The sequence below is a fragment of the Camellia sinensis genome, chromosome 2, assembly GCF_055761805.1.
Source record: "Camellia sinensis isolate YWXY chromosome 2, ASM5576180v1, whole genome shotgun sequence".
In the NCBI taxonomy this organism is placed as follows: Eukaryota; Viridiplantae; Streptophyta; class Magnoliopsida; order Ericales; family Theaceae; genus Camellia; species Camellia sinensis.
In genome coordinates this window covers 217,343,943-217,361,126 of record NC_138962.1, presented here as the reverse complement: position 1 = coordinate 217,361,126, position 17,184 = coordinate 217,343,943, and the positions used below count along the sequence as shown (strand labels likewise).

Here is a 17,184-nt window from a genome sequence, read left to right as displayed (position 1 = left end):
CAAAAATAGAACTTTTTGAGATATTACTTTATATCTATCATAATTTGAATAGGATTAGATGATGGGAAAAGATTATTTAAAACTTTTGGATGGGAAATCAATATAGTGTTAATAAGACCCAATATAATTTTTATAAAAAAAAAATAGGACTTATTTAAGATTTTTCTTTATATCTATCATAATTTGAATAGGATTAGATGATAGGAAAGGATTATTTAAAGCTTTTGGATGAGGAATAAGGATAATCCAAAGGGGATTAACTAATACCAAAAGGGTATGATTGGTTACGCCTAATTTAATATCTCATATGAGAGATAAAAGATAATCTCAAATATTATTTTGTTTGAACCAAACAATGATCAATGAGATAAGAGAGACGTGGCTCACATATATATATATATATATATATATATAATAGTCTCAATTCTCCTCTCAATTGGGCAAACAATAAACATGAGATATAAAATAATGTAAAGTTTCTTACCAAATCAAGTGCTTGGAATCTTCAATAAGAAATAAGGATGGGGCAAAGACCTCTATACCAACACCCTATCCAAAAAGCCATCCACCTCTTTATTTCTCATATATTTTTTAACTTATTTTTATATTAGATTGATTTCTCTTAAAATTAATATATATATATATATATATATAATAAATCTTACATTTTTAACATAATTACATTAAGTTTCTTTAAGATTTTAATTTACATAAAAGTTAATTTTTTTTCATAATTCATTAATTATATGATTAAAAAACGATGTATCATTATTTTTATACTAACATGCATATATATTATTTATTATTAGGTCTTAACCCTACTGAAAAGGAAAAGGAAGTCAGTGTAATTATTTTAAAATTATTGTGCTTATTGTATATATATATTTTTTCTAACCAAAAGAAACATTAAACTAATTTTTCTTTTTTTTTTAAAAAAATATTGGATTCGTGTTTTAATAACATAAGTAATTTTAAACTGAAGTAAAAAAAAGTATATTTGACTACATAAAATTTCAGAGTTTTTTTGGTTAATAATAATTAATCAACAGTTCTACTTGCAACTAGCTTTCAAAGGTAAATTCTAGATATAATTATCTACAAATCACATGCGTCAAATAACTCCAACTTTACTGTTAATAAAAGTTGATTCTAGAATATCTATGTTTAGTTTATCAAATGATTCTTTATTTATTTGTAGAAGTTCTAAAATCAAATTTCATAGCTTATAAACGAAAATAATGATTAATTTTTTACAATATTAATTCTCCATTGAAGCTTGATTTAATCAAATATGATGTCTGAATTCAAATTTTCATCAAGAACATAGTTTCTTCTTCTATTATCATTTATCAATTTTAATAACGGAGTGTCCGAATCTATTAAATAATCCAACAATTATTAAAATAAAAAATTAAAAAAAAAGAAAGATCATAGCCTCCTAAGTAATAATGATGATGAAAAAAGACAAAATCACATTTATATACAAGTATGAGGTGTCATATATATACATAATGGAAGAGAAGAATCTTGAAAATGGATGGAAGGAAATGTAAAATAAAATAACAACAATTTAACGGGTCTAATTGCAAATACAATGATCTATTTTTATCTCCAATTTTCACTCATTCATGTCTGAAAACCATTTTCGCTTCTCTTATAGTTGCGCAAGTAAAACTCATCCTCTCTCTCTCTCTCTCTCTCTCTCTATCTAATACTTTTCTTTGCTTCTCAAAACCCACAGAATTTCAAGAAAAACCATGTCTTCCCCGAGCAAACGCCGAGAGATGGACTTGATGAAACTGTTAATCCTCTAACTCATCTCTTAAATTTTCTTGACTTAATTTGAACTTGTTTGATTTTTGTTTTTGTTTTTTGTTTTTAAAAATTAGGATGATGAGTGATTACAAGGTGGAGATGATCAATGATGGGATGCAAGAATTCTATGTACATTTCCATGGACCCAGTGACAGTAAATCTTCATACCCATATCTCAATCAGATGCTTTCTACACCTTTTGATTGAAAATCTTGAGCTTTTTAGATGTTTGTTATTCTGGGTATTCGCTGATTTTGCTCTTTTGACCATCGACATATATGATAAGCCTGCATATTTAGATGTTGTGATTGAAATTTTCTTTTTGACTGGTTTTCTTGATCTGGGTTTTTGATATAGTTGTGGGATTCAATTATTTTTGCAATTGGGATATATATATTTTTTAATCCTGAGTTTTGATTTGACATAAACATGTTTGTTGGGCTTTTTAATGCCCTCAATCTTGCAGTAATTGTGTCTTTTTACTCCTACTCTAGCACTAAAAAGGGTGTTTGGTAGATATATTTGTGGGATTCAATTATTTTTGCAATTGGCATATTTCTTTATTTGTCTACCTTTTTTTTTAATTTTTTTTTTTTTGACATGAGCATGTGGAATTTAATTTGATACAAGCATGGTTTTTTGGGCTTTTTAGAGCCTCAATCAATCTTGCAATAATTGTGGCTTTTTACTCCAAATCTAGCACTAAATTGGCCTTTGTGAAGACTTCTAAAGGAGTTACTCATTGGTTTGTTTTAATAATTGTTTTCATATGATTGATGCGGGCTTCTTGTTTAGTTGTTTAATTGTGGTCCTAATGAATTTGCCACATTTAGTAGTTTGATGTATAGTTGAGCGGTTCAATTATTTTTGCAATTCACATGTTTCTTTATATGTCTACCCTTCTTCTCTGGGTTTTAATTTGACATAAGCCTGGTTATTTGGGCTTTTGGTACCCTCAATTTTGCAATAATTGTGGGTTCTTACTCCACATCTAGCATTAAATTGGACTTTGTGAATGAAGACTTCTAAAAGAGTTATTGGTTTGTTGCAATAATTGTTTTCACGCAATTGCTGCAGACCTCTTCTTTACTTGTTTGCTTATAGTCCTCAATGAATCTGCTAAATTTAGTAATGGTATGGAAATGGGTGTTTTTAACTCCAAGCATTTTTTTTTTCTACTGAATTGTCCATGGCAGGTCCTTATCAAGGAGGTGTGTGGAGGATAAGGGTTGAGCTTCCTGATGCTTATCCCTATAAATCTCCATCAGTAGGCTTTATTAATAAGATCTACCACCCAAATGTTGATGAAATGTGAGTTAAAAATGTTAAGATTCTATAATTTTTCTATAATGGTTTCCACTCTGACAATCTTGGTGGATTATGTAAATACAGGTCAGGCTCGGTGTGCTTAGATGTTATCAATCAGACCTGGAGCCCTATGTTTGGTAAATTAAGTTATATTGCTGTTTTTCACTAACAAGATTCCATGGACTTCTTAAAATTAAAGGCAAAGATACCTTTCGGTTAAATAGTTAAAAATGATCTCATTGCCTGTGTTTTCCCAGATCTGGTAAATGTATTCGAAGTGTTCCTTCCACAACTTCTGTTGTATCCTAACCCATCAGACCCGTTGAATGGGGAGGCTGCAGCTCTCATGATGCGTGACAAAACTGCTTATGAGCAAAGAGTTAAAGGTATTGAACCTATTTAAAGCTATATGCACGTGCATGCCTTGCAATGCCAATGTGATTTGGAAAATCACATGTATTTGTTTCTAATTATTTATGAGCAAGATTTTGACTATTGTAGGTTGTCATAACAAATGAAAGTTTAGGTGCAGCCCTTAAAGTCTTGTTTGTATGTAATTTATGTTTCTCAAGAGGGTAAAGTTTCTTGTGTGGAATATAATTCAATGTATACATAAGAAAATAAATACGAGAATTAGGAGGATGATGAATCCATTGTGAAAAACCTAAGTGATTCGTGATTCGAAATAAATTTAATTGTAACAATTTCCAATCAAACAAAACTAACAATCTAAATCATCTAGCACGTAAAAAAGTGATTTAGATTGTTGTTTCACAATTAATCAATTGACACAAACGATTTTTATGTGAAAAAAATCATAGTTGGAGCATCTCCAATCGTGATAAAAAAACCACGGGCGAAACGCCACTAATCAATCCACTATGAAGAATGAAATTACACAAGATTACCAAACAATTTACCCTACATTCTGTAAAATTGTCTTCAACAACTTGTGCCTCTTTCACCAACACCTTCGTCTCAGAATTGATTAGTTTGATGTTGAATCCACAACATCCATGCTGAATCTACGACAACAAGCCGCTTCAAACTCCTTCATAGCCTTCACGCTCCGATCTTCAGAATCCACCGAACAAGAACTCTTGTATTTGAATGATCAACCATTCTTTTGATGTAAACAATTTAGTTCATGAGATAACCTCAACAGGACATCAAAGGAAACAAGCAAAAACCTCCAGAGAGAAACCCTAGCCTTTAAGAATATGCTCTGGAAGATCTAACCTATGGAGAAGTGGTTTTGGAAATACTCTTCTGATCTTGGGAAATGCTAGTGATCCTCTTCTAGTCACCTGAAAAGGAATAAACACTCCGGTCAGGGGCGCCGGAATTAGCACTCCGACGGGCAAGTCAGTCTTTACACTCAAGTTTATTTGTATTCTAAATTAAGCACAATAATTCTCACATACTTCTTGCTGGCTGATATTCTTCTATTTATATCTTTTCTCTCTTGGACCTCGGGATTAGGCCCACTTTCTGTTCGTCATTCGGCTTCCTTTGTAGCAAATTGCTTTTTACTCGGCCCTTGCCCTATTCGGCTATTTGACTGAATAGGGTAGGATTTGGATGTGGGATGAAGCCGAATACTATACATACATTCTAGTTCTCCAAGTTCATATACTCGGCCTATTTACGACCCTCATTATTCGGTCCCCACAATTGCCTCCCTTGGGGCGGTGAAGGGGCTGTACACCGCCTACGAAGTCGGCATGCGCCTGCGCACCGCGCGGCGGGAGATAGAGAAAATGGACGAACGGATCCACAGTTCGGGGGCTCGTGCGGAGAAAGCTGAGCGTGAGCTTAGGGAGCTTAGGAAGGCTAAAGCCGCCGAGCCGCATGCGGCGGGTCAGTCTAACCCGATTGTGGAGGAGAGGGTGACCCAACGGCTATTGAGTCATGCCATTGCCGATCGAGATACGGCAAGCATGTTTGCCGTAGAAAATGCGAGGGCCAAGGGTTATGAGCAAGGCTTCCATGCGGGCTGGAAGGTTGGGATCGACAAAACGAAAGAGAAACTTGCAGAGGAGGTCTGCCGATGCGAGAATCGGGGCTTTAAGCATGGTTGGATTATGGCACTTCAGGCCGCGGAAGCTCTCCGAGCAAAGGGTGTCGATTCGGCGTTGCCGCTGTACCATCGTGATCATTTGCCATTTTCCGCCTTTGAAGTCGAAAAGAGCGACGATGAGGGAGACGCCGCATAAAAATATGCATTGTAATGTTCAAACGCGAATTGCGTCTAAAATTATGTAATTATTGGTTGGTCAAATAAAAATATTTTATTTTCAATGTTTTGTTATAATTTTTGTTCGGCACACACGTGCTTGCATGTGTTTTATTGTATAAAAGTTTGAATAAACGTATTTCAGAAGATTGAATGGACATTGATCGGCCTGATTTATTACGTATTTAATCGACATCATGTTACGCACGGCTCAAACATCTATGAAGGGCGCTTCGAATCTGGAGGCTTAATCGGCCCAAAGATGTCACGCGCCGATGGGGCTCTGAATCCGGAGTCTTTTTGGCCCATCGTGATATCTATGAAGGGCGCTCCGAATCCGGAGGCTTTTTCGGCCCAAAGACGTCATGCACCGATGGGGCTCCGAATCTGGAGTCTTTTTAGCCCATCGTGATATCCACGAAGGGCGCTCCGAATCCGGAGGCTTTTTCGGCCCAAAGACGTCATGTGCTGATGGGGTTTTGAATCCGGAGACTGTTTGGCCAATCGTGATATCCACGAAGGGCGCTTCGAATCTGGAGGTTTTTTCAGCCTAAAGACGTCATGCACCGATGGGGCTCCGAATCCGGAGACTTTGTTTGGCCAATCGTGATATCTACGAAAGGCGCTTCGAATCCGGAGGCTTTTTCGGCCCAAAGGCGTCATTTGCCGATGGGCGCTCCGAATCCAGAGGCTTTTTCGAAACACCGTTGAACTGCAATTTGTAGCGAGTAAATAGGGATCTTTGTATTACAGAAAAAGAGATGTACATGGCGAACCGTTTAGAACAAACATCATGTCCCACAAGTCGGGTCAATGATAAAATTTGCGTAAATGCGTGGAATTCCAAGGCCGTGGCAGACTCCTTCCTGACATGTCTTTAAGCCGATATGCCCCTACTCCTGCGATCGAATCAATCTGATAGGGGCCATCCCAGTTAGGACCCAATTTTCCATCAGTCAGTTTCTTGGCAGCTGGAAGTACCTTCTTCAGGACCAACTCTCTTAGTGTGTAGCGGCGCAACTGAATTCGTTGATTATACGACTTAGCAAGCTGCTGTTGATACCGCGCCATGGATGCGAGGGCACGGTCTCTTCGTTCTTCAATCAAAACCAAATCCAAGGCCAGCATCATGTCGTTTTGGTCCATATCAAAAACTGTCGATTTTAAGGTTGGGAGGCCGATCTCCAGGGGTATGATTGCCTGGGTTCCAAAGCATAGAGCAAACGGCGTTTCCCCAGTAGACCGCCTCGGCGTAGTTCGATGAGCCCACAACACACTCGGTAATTTTTCGACCCATTTGTCTTTAGCTTTCTCCAGCCTCTTTTTGATGCCATCCAAGATGGATTTGTTAGAGTGTTCAGCCTGACCATTGCTTTGTGAATAAGCCGGCGTGGAAAAGTAAGGCCGTATACCATACTTGCTGCACAGTTCTCGGTAGACGCTACAATCGAACTGGGTGTCGTTGTCTGAGATAAGTGCTCTCGGAATGCCGAATCGTGTTATGATGTTTCTCCAAACAAAACGCTTCACGTCGGTATCTTGGTTGTGGGTAAGTGCCTCCGCTTCTACCCATTTTGTAAAATAATCTGTCGTGACAATCAAAAATCGCTTGTTACCCGGGGCACGAGGCAGTGGTCCGACGATGTCAAGTTCCTATTGGGCGAATGACCAAGGACTGGGTATGGAGCTCAGCTCTTCAGCAGACAGGTGGGTCAAAGGAGAGAACTTCTGGCACTGTTTACACTTTTTCACGTAGCTTTCGGTATCTGCTCTCATTGTCGGCCAGTAATACCCCTGTGTCACGGCTCGATGGGCCAAGGACCGCCTGCCAGAATGGGCGCCACAACTGCCTTCATGTATTTCAGTTAGAAGCTTTTCGACTTTGTCTGGGTGTACACATTCCAAATATGGACCAGAGAGATTTTTTTATAAAGCCTTCCTTGCGGATCCAAGTATTATCGCAGGGCTTTGTTTCGCAGCTTGTGCGCTTCTTTCTTGTCCTCTAGGAGCTGTTCGGAAGACAGGAATGCGGCAATGGGATCCATCCAACTCGGTCAAGATTCTATAACATTGACCTGGACTTCTTCCGAAGGGCCAATGCTCGGCTTTGGGATGAAACCTACTTCGATAGTTCGTTTAATCTCTGAGTTGATGGCGGAGGCTAGGCAAGCAAGGGCATTTGCATGTGTGTTCTGATCACGTGTTATCTGGTTCAATTCATGATGGTCAAATTTTGCTAGTAAGGAGTTGGCTGTTTTCATGTAAGTCGCCATACGGTCGTTTCTTGCCGGGTACTCTCCTTTTAGCTGATTGATCACCAGTTTTGAATTGCAAAATACAAACAAACGCCGAGCACCCAGAAGATGTGCATTCCGCAAACCGACTAGAAGGGCTTCGTATTCGGCTTCGTTGTTTGACGCTTTGAAGCCGAGCTTGACGGCCTGCTAAATTATTGCGCCGTCGGGAGCCATGATTACAACTCCGGCTCCGCTGCCTCGCTAATTGGATGATCCATCACAGTACAACTGCCAAATGTCCCCAACATAAATTCTCCAGTTGGGCTCCGGACGAATCTCATCGAACTTGAAATCAGCAAGACCCCCAGTGAATTCGGCAACAAAGTCGGCAAGTACCTGTCCCTTGATTGAGGTTCTGGGTAGAAACTGAATGTCGTACTGGCCGAGTTCAAGAGCCCACTTTGAAACATGTCCTGATGCTTCTGCACTTCGTAGTACTGATCGGAGGGGATAATCTGTTAGCACCCCAATGCTATGTCCCTGGAAGTAATGCATCAGTTTTTTTGCCGCCATGACTAGGGTTAGGATGAGTTTTTCCAGCGGAAGGTACCGTGTTTCGGCGTCAACCATTGCCTTGCTCACATAATACACTGGCCGCTGCTCCCCCAGCTCTTCCTTTATCAGTACGGTGCTGACGGCTCTGTCGGAAACTGCCAGATACAAAATGAGCGGGTCACCAGCAGCGGGTGTTGTCAAGAGTGGTACTGAGCGGAGGTAGGTCTTGAGTCCGTTGAAAGCGGCTTGGCATTTGGCGGACCATTCAAAAGCCTTGCCCTGCCGTAGTGTATGAAAGAATTGTCGGCAGCGATCTGTAGACCGACTGATGAACTTGTTGAGTGCGGCGGCCATCCCCATCAACTTTTGAACCTCTTTTACTGAACGAGGGGAGCCGAGTTCTAAGATTGCTGTGATTTGCCTCGGGTTGGCCTCGATTCCTCGGTGGTTGACAATGTAACCCAAAAACTTGCCAGAGCTGATCCCAAACGCACATTTGGAAGCGTTTAGCTTCATTCTATATTTGCGTAGAATGCTGAATGTTTTTTCTAGATCGGCTATATGATTCTATTCTTCCTTGGACTTGACCACCATATCGTTAATGTACACTTCCATAGTGTGGCCGAGTTGCTCCTTGAACATGGCGGTGACCAGTCTTTGGTAGGTTGCCCCTGCATTCTTCAGCCCAAAAGGCATAACTTTGTAACAGTAGGTTCCTCGTGGGGTGAGGAATGCAGTTTTGTCTTGGTGCTCTGGATGCGTGGCGATTTGATGGTAGCCTCTGTAAGCATCGAGGAAGCTCATGCGTTGATGGCGTGCCATCGCATCTACAAGTTGGTCGATTCTGGGTAGGGGAAAACAATCTTTGGGGCAGGCTTTGTTTAGGTCCGTGAAATCGACGCACACTCGCCATGTCTCATTTTTCTTCTTCACCACCACTATATTAGAGAGCCATGTAGGGTAGGTCACTTCCCTAATTGCCTCGGTGTCAAGCAGCCTGTCAACCTCCTCAACAATGGCGGCAGTGTGCTCTGCGGTTGACTGCCGGCTTTTCTGAATGATCGGTTTGCACTTAGGATCGACATTCAAATGGTGCTGTGAAACTGACGGATCTATACCCGACATCTTATATGGAGTCCACGCAAAGACATCGAGGTTACTGAGTAGGAAAGAGTTTAGCTGCTGTCTGTCGGCCTGATTCAGGGAGGCGCCGACCATGAAGAACTTGTCTAGGCTTCCATCGATTTCAACTTGGTCTAAGCCTTCCGTGGCCTTTTCATTTGGGAGCCGCCCAACATCGTCGAGGCTCTCTCGATCCGGCACCTCAATGGAATTCACATGTAGTTTTTTTGGCGTTTTTTCAGCAAGGAGATAACATGCTTGTGTTGATTTCTGGGAGCCACGGATTTGCTCAATACCGCGTTCTGTGGGGAAGCGTAGCAGCTGATAATAGGTGCTTGGCACGGCCCGCATAGTATGCAACTAGGATCGCCCCATGATGAGATTATATGGCGACGGCAGCTTGACGACCAAGAATTCCACATCCACTGTTTGGGAACCTGCTCGAACGGGTAGTCTAATTTTCTCCAACGGGTACTCTGGATTGGCATTGAAGCCGAATAGTGGATAAGGGGCTGGAGAGAGATCCGATTCGGAGAAGCCGAGTTTGGTAAATGTCTTATAGTACATAATCTCCGATGTGCTCTCTGGATCAATGAGTACGTGCTCAACTGTAAATCGGTTTACGTGTAACTCAATTATCAAGGGATCAATGTGGGATAGTGTTACTCCGGTCAAATCCGAATCATCAAAAGTAATAACCTCGGCTTCATGGGGCCGTTTAGCCGGAGTGAGTTGGTTTTGAGGGTTAGACCTCGACTCAATCGCATGCACTGCCGATAACATTGGCAGGCTGTATATCATGTGGATCACGCCGAGCGGGGGTGAATCCTGTCTCAAGGCTATTGCTTTGGTTGGGTTTCCTTTTCGGACGTACTGTTGTAGCCGGCCATCTTGTACCAATTCCTGCAGGAGGTCCTGCAGTGCATAACAACTATCAGTATCATGGCCATGGTCCTTGTGGTACTCACACCGTCTATCCCGTCTTCTCGTATCAGGTGGTCCCACCATTTTCGACGGCCATTTGAAGAATGGAAGGTGTTGGATTTTGGACATAACCGCACTGATTGGCTTAGTCAACTCTGTATATTTCTTGTCGGCGCGCCTCGTGCGCCTGCTATCAACTTGCAGTTGTTCATTTTCTTAGTTAGAGCATTGGTCGCTTGATCGGTGGGAATCCCGTCTCTTATCTCGTTTCGCCCGATGCCGTGGTTCAGGGCTCTGAGGTGCTATAGAATTTAACGGCTGAGCAATTTCAGCAGGAGCCGTCATGTTGGTCACACTGCCGGCTTTAACCCTCAAGGCATCATCTTCCACTTTACAGTATTCTTCAACTTTCTTCATCAACGATCAAACTGTTTTGGGGGGCCGTCTGGTCAAAGAGCTGCGGAGGGCACTGTCGTGATGCAGCCCCATTTTGATGGTGGTGATGGCCATGGAGTCATTGCAAGCATCGTCTACCAGATTGAAACATTCCCAATACCGCGCCGAGTAGGCACAAAGGGTTTCTCCCGATTGAATCTGCATTGCCCAGAGGGAATCGGCTTGCTTTGGCTGGACCTCATTAGTGATAAACCTTGCCCCGAAGGATTTTTGGAGTTAGTGGAAACTTCTAATCGAAGCCGGCTCCAGTTTGTAATACCACCTAACAGCTAGTGGTCCCAGACTGCTCGAAAATATTTTGCACATCAAAGCCTCATCATCTGCATGCAGTGTCATGGCTTGTTTGTAATGGCGGATGTGATCAGTGGGGTCTGATTTACCTTCGTACAAGGTGAATAACGGTGCTTTGAATTTCTTTGGTAGCACTGCCTTTGCAATCCGTCTTACAAAAGGATCGTGTTGATCTTTATCCGAACTGTTTCTTCTTCGCTGATGCCTTATACGGGGACTCTCTTCAAAGGAACTGGAAGTTTCAGATCGTCCCTTTTTCTTGGGCTCCGGGGATAATGAGTCGGAGTTGCTATCGGTATCTTGTTATCGGGCTCGAGATCGTCGGCCACCTGCCCTCACAGGTCGTTTCGGGCCTTGGTGTGCACCTTGTTTGGACTTCGCCACCTCCAAGGCCAAATCCTGGCGGAGACGTTCGTTCTTTGCGATCATGTTATCCAATCTTTGTTCGCTTTGCTTTGCTTGTTCCATGATCGTTTGCATTGCTTCACGCTCTGGAGTCTAGGGTGAGGCGAAGTTCAGAGCGCGTCTTACGGGGATGGTCTCCGGTCCAAGCATGTTTGATGGAGTGAGGTCGTCTCTATGCGTGGTTTCATCAGTGACTATCGGAGGGACTTCTGTTACGCCCGCCATGGATGTGTTTGAGTATTCCAACAGACGGCGCCAGTTGTGGAGAAGTGGTTTTAGAAATACTCTTCTGATCCTGGGAGACGCTAGTGATCCTCTTCTAGTCACCTGAAAAGGAATAAACACTCCGGTCGGGGGTACCAGAATTAGCACTCCGACGGACAAGTCAGTATTTACACTCAAGTTTACTTGTATTCTAAATTAAGCACAATAATTCTCACATACCTCTTACTGGCTGATATTCTTTTATTTATATCCTTTCTCTCTTGGGCCTCGGGATTAGGCCCACTTTCTGTTCGTCATTTGGCTTCCTTTGTAGCAAATTGCTTTTTACTCGGCCCTTGCCCTATTCGGCTATTTGACTGAATAGAGTAGGATTTGGATGTGGGATGAAGCCGAATACTATACATACGTTCCAGTTCTTCAAGTTCATATACTCGGCCTATTTACGACCCCCATTATTCGGCTCCCACATAACCCTAAATTCTATCCTTCACCTATGTTACACGGACTCGGGTACGGATATCGGGTGCGGGTGCGTATCTAAGGGTCGGACACTTCAAAATTAAAAATTAAGGATACGTGGATATGTATCCAAATTTGGATATGGGTACGAGGATACGTTAAATAGTTTTTTTAAAAAATATATATTTATTTTATGAAGATGAGTTATATTATGTATACATTTTTTATAAATATTTTTATTTTAATATACATTAATTATTTAATTTATTTATTATATTTTTTAAACAATATGCTCTAATTAATTTTTTTATTTTATTTTACATACATGTGTTTATTTATTTTTTATTAATATATATAAGTATATATTATCTTATAAATATATTACATATTATATAATGTGTAATATATTTATAAGATAATATATTTATTATTTATAAGATAATATATTTATTATAATAACTATAATAATAATAATAATTATACTTATTATAATAAATATATTATCTTATAAATATATTATAGGCTATATAATAATTATTATATAATATATAATAATAATAGTTATTATTATAGTTATTAACTATTATTATTATTATTAACTATTATTATTATTATATATTATTATAGTTATTATAATAATAGATAGATACGAATAGATAGATAGCGAGACAGATCTGAATCAAGAAGAAGATAAAATGTGAGAGAGAGAGAGAGAGACCAGATGGAGCTTCGAACGACTGATGGAGCTTCGATCTTCAACTAGATCGACTGGATGGAGACTGGAGGTCTTCGATCTTCGACTGGATGGAGCTTCGACCAGGTTCTCTCTTGCGCTCTCCTCTTTAATTTCTTTTGCTTTCTGTGATGAGCCGTGTCCGAGAGAGAACAGGCGAATCCGACACAGACCCCACACCCACACCTGTGTCGGGTCGACACGGGTACTTCGCCCCAAAGTGCCGAGTCCATGTAACACAGTCCTTCACGCAAACTTTATAGAGAACAAGGCGGCCGCAAAGACCGCTCGAGCCATGGAATGGTCGCTTGAGCAATGTGTCACGTACGCTTGAAATCAACTAGTGAGTTTGCTCGAGCCACCAACAAGTTTTCTTGAGTGAACATTGAACCCTCCTAGTACTTTTGCAGGTTGACTAAACTTCTGGGAGATGGGATTCTTCGCTCGAGCGATCATTCCATTACTCGAGCGGTCCATGACAAAACAAAACACAGATTACAAACTAAAAAGGCATTTGTTTGAGAAATTGACAACATAAGAGACCCAACACATTGTAAACCAAAGCAAACATTGGAGAAGAGAAAACTCCAATGATGAGAAAAAGTAATTAAATGCAACAAACCTTGCTCTTGAAAATTGACCTCAAGCCTTCTCGTTTCATGATATAATCACAACAGGGAAGACTGTTACTTGTTTGGAACTTATCCTTCCTGCCACTAACTCTGAATCACTTTCAATTTAGCATTTTCAGTATCACTAGGAGGAGTTTCTTAAAGGCTTTCAAAATAGGGAAACGCATACCAAAACGGCCCCTAGTAGGACTAGCTTTGAAAGAAAAAACACAAAATCGGGGGCCCCTGGTAGGACTAGCTTTGAAAGGAAAGATACAACATTACTGTGATCTCTGAATAGAATTCTGATGTCAATGAACTTGATGTCATCATGAATATATAATGTGTAACTTGTGGGTCAGGAGTTTTTTTCACTGTCAACTACAAAGCTATTGGTAACAAAATCATGGCTTATATATAATGACTATTGTTGGCTTAAGTACAGTACAGAGTTCTTCAGAAATTATTGGTCTTGTCTTTCCATATTACTTTTTATCTATGAAGCGGACTACGTATAAGCTTTTACATGAATGTGAAATTAAATCATGAAATAACTAAGGTGCTTTTTTGGAAATAATGTAGCTAAGAGTTGAACAATGTAAGTAAACCTTCTTTTTCTTTTCTTTTCTTATTTTTTTGTTTGGATGGTGTGAGTGATTCTTCACAACAAAATTACCTTTTCTTATTTTTTTTTTCTCCCTTCCAACGAACATAGGATGCTTGCTAGTAAAAAATTAATGAAGTTTTTATTCTTGAATATAATGGCAGGCCTTGTTTTATAAATTCTGAAGTAATAGCAAATGTATCTAAACTCAACAGACGTTGCCCTTGCAAAACAGTTTACATTGTATCTTAAGAATACTTAGTGAAGAAAATAAAGCTAACATCGAAGTTAGGTTTGGTAATGCACATTGGAAGTATTTTCTGTAATAAGAGAAGAGAGTAGTTTTTTGGCGAAATAAAAAAATGTTGTTTTTGGTTGAAATTCTGTCACCACTGCCAGAAGTTCTTTAATGTCTCGTCACCTCAAACATGCTATGCCCTCATACCACACCAAATACAGTTTCCTACTAAATATTCCTTTTGCATGACTATTATCCTAAGAAGCACGGACACTTCTAAGAAGGTGACGTATCCGTGTCGTGTCCGTGTCAGACACCGACACTCTTTGGACACTCTTAGGACACGTGTCCGATACTCTTCAAAACGTATCCTATTTTTTAAAAATTTTTAAAGACTCGAACACTCTTTGGACACTTGGAAGACACACGTGTCAATTGTTTAAACACATGTGTCTATTGATTATACATATGTGAAACTAATTATAAGTTTGAACAAAACAACTTAAGATACAATAATAAAACAAAAAGCATATAAATTTATAGGAATTAGTGCTATATTGCATTTTTTATTATCTTTGAATGATATATTCATATATATAACATATAATAAATATATAAAATTATATATTTCATGCGTGTCCTCCACGTGTCGTGTCCTGCATTTTTTTAAAATTAACGTGTCGGCGTGTCCGTGTCGTATTCGTGTCGTGTCACGTGTCCGTGTCCATGCTTCTTAGCTATTATCTAAACATGCTTTTCCCTACTTTTTGATTATAACAAAATTTAAAATAGAAGTGAAAAGCATGTGTGGTGGATTGACATGCAAAGACTGGACAAAACTGGAAAGAAAGCATGCATCTCATGGTATTGTAGGAGTGCAATATGAGACTATAGTGCATGCTTGTTGAATAGCTTGATATATATATATATATATATTGCTGGGTCCGTTTCCTAATAACTTTATCTTTTGGGACAATTGGTGACTTAACATGGTATTAGAGCTTAGGTTGGGGTGGGACTTGGGTTCAAATCTCTCCGTTTGCATTCTTTCTTTCGTATGTATGTATGTTGCATCTCCACATGCAAGATGGAGTTGCACATGAGGGAGGGTGTTAAATAGCGTGTTATACATTGTTGGACCCATTTTTTGACAATTTAAGCTTTTGGGATAATTAGTGAATTAACAGTATTGGGGTGAAGATCTGGTGGTTGTGGGGCTGGTAGATGTGATGCTGTTGGTAACAATGCTGTTGCTGGTGATGTTACCTGTATTATGGGGAAATGAAATATTTTGCTTTGAAAAGCAACAAGCTTTTGCTTATGCCAATTGTTGACCAATCTTTCATGTCATGCAGCTTTGAACCAATTCATTTCCAAGCTCAAGAAGGGTAGTCTTGATTGCAAACTTTAAATTCATAATTTGGGAAACAAATTTTGAGGCTAGAAAAGAAAGGGGTTAATGCCCTTTGGTTATTATACTTATACAAACAAAACAACGCTGCTTGTTGTAATCAATCTTAAAAACTCTCTTAAGTGCTTAATGCAGCATTATGTGCTGATTTTGCTTGCGGCCTGTATTGTGTCAGTTGTTTCCAGAACAAGGTAAAAAGTCAGAAGAGCAGTGATTTAACTTTTGGCTATGACTTTTGGTTCAAAAACATATTAAAACTAGGTTCTAATTTGTTTGATTGGAATTGATTCTAATGGTTTTAAAATAAGAAGCTCATATCTTGTTAGGCAGACCAAAATTATGTACGTCCCACTAGCATATCCATTATAGAAAAAAAAGTTATTTGGGAAGATGTTCACCCTCATTAATGTGTTTGAAATTACTAAATTGGAGTAGATGATTTTTCAGGGTTTAATTTACATTTAGGGCTTGAAATGGGATTTGTGGGATGAGCCCATCTAGAATAATGCATGATGGATTACGGATAATATATGGACTTGCTTTTTGGAAACCTATGAATTATGGATGGTTTATAATGAAGTTTTAATCATGTTTCCTCTTTGAGTCTAAAATTCTAGGGTAAAGGGGCTAAAGTTCCATCCTTGTGTGGAAAATATGAGATTAGTTCAGATAGGCTGGAGTGAGTGGCTATGTCTATGGTAATAACATAAGAAGTTAAGAGGATTCAATCGATGTAATGAATAGTTCATGGTTCTTTGGCTTGTACTCTATGAATTGCATTATGTATATCTTCAACTTCTAGGCATTGCAAAATAGTTATTTGAACCAAAAACTAGTCATTTTTAGATGTCGAAGGAGTAGAAAATAGTTTTCTCAAAGAATTCTGGAAAACATTTTCTGCTCAAATAGGTTTTTTTCCCATTAGACTTTCGTTTTCCGTTGTACCAAACACCAAAAAATGCAGAGCATGAGCAACTAAATGTGAATTTTGACTGTCATTGCTGTGCTGCTGTATCATCCAGAATTCTGTCAGAAATATGCGAAACCAGAAGACGTGGGAGCTGCTCCAGAAGAGAAATCTAGTGATGACGAGGAGATGAGTGAAGACGAGTACGAATCTAGCGATGAGGCAATGGCAGGGCCTGTGGATCCGTAGCCTCTCTGCTTCTCTCAAGTGTTTGTATATGTACATGATGTTTCAGTTTCTGTACCTAGACTCTGCATAAAGAAACTATTTATTGGGGAGGGGTGAAAAAAGAACATCTCTGCCTCTTCTATTAGTTTCCTTTGTCTCTGTAAATAGATGTGTTGTTGGTTTTATGTTGAAATTATTTGTTGGCTGTTTGTCATTGGTGTTGGGTTTGTGGACTCTGGTTACTACTGTACATTTCACCACGCAGTTGAATTACTTTCGAGTACTAAGTCCTATTTGATTGTGAGGATTAGATATAAGGAAGTGAGGAGGGTTTGTAATATTTAGGGATATGAGATATAATATACTTAGAATATGAGATGGATTAGATATAATTGGAGTCAATTTATTATGTTCGGCTA

At 39.4% G+C, this 17,184-nt stretch overlaps 1 protein-coding gene across 3 annotated transcripts; it reads left to right on the top strand.

Moving 5' to 3' along the window:
* Window positions 1–1,472: 1,472 nt before the first annotated feature.
* Window positions 1,473–16,979, top strand: LOC114263505 (ubiquitin-conjugating enzyme E2-23 kDa). 3 transcript variants are annotated; one of them, XM_082917014.1, is made up of 7 exons: window positions 1,473–1,659; window positions 1,742–1,801; window positions 1,890–1,969; window positions 3,012–3,126; window positions 3,208–3,260; window positions 3,381–3,509; window positions 16,653–16,979. In XM_082917014.1, exons 2-7 carry the CDS (start codon window positions 1,758–1,760, stop codon window positions 16,784–16,786), a joined length of 555 nt encoding a protein of 184 aa, XP_082773140.1. In that variant the 5' UTR covers window positions 1,473–1,659; window positions 1,742–1,757; the 3' UTR covers window positions 16,787–16,979. The 3 variants fall into 3 exon arrangements, with proteins under 3 accessions (XP_082773140.1, XP_082773139.1, XP_028059859.1); XM_082917013.1 differs by having other exon boundaries at window positions 1,476–1,549; XM_028204058.2 differs by having other exon boundaries at window positions 1,509–1,668.
* Window positions 16,980–17,184: the final 205 nt, after the last annotated feature.

Excerpts from the sequence above, each read along its gene's own strand:
- LOC114263505 (XM_082917013.1), top strand. The coding sequence starts at position 1,512 with ATGGAAGAGAAGAATCTTGAAAATGGATGGAAGGAAAT. Across the intron at positions 1,970-3,011 it reads TTTCCATGGACCCAGTGACA|GTCCTTATCAAGGAGGTGTG; the intron begins GTAAATCTTCAT and ends TGTCCATGGCAG. Across the intron at positions 3,261-3,380 it reads GACCTGGAGCCCTATGTTTG|ATCTGGTAAATGTATTCGAA; the intron begins GTAAATTAAGTT and ends GTGTTTTCCCAG.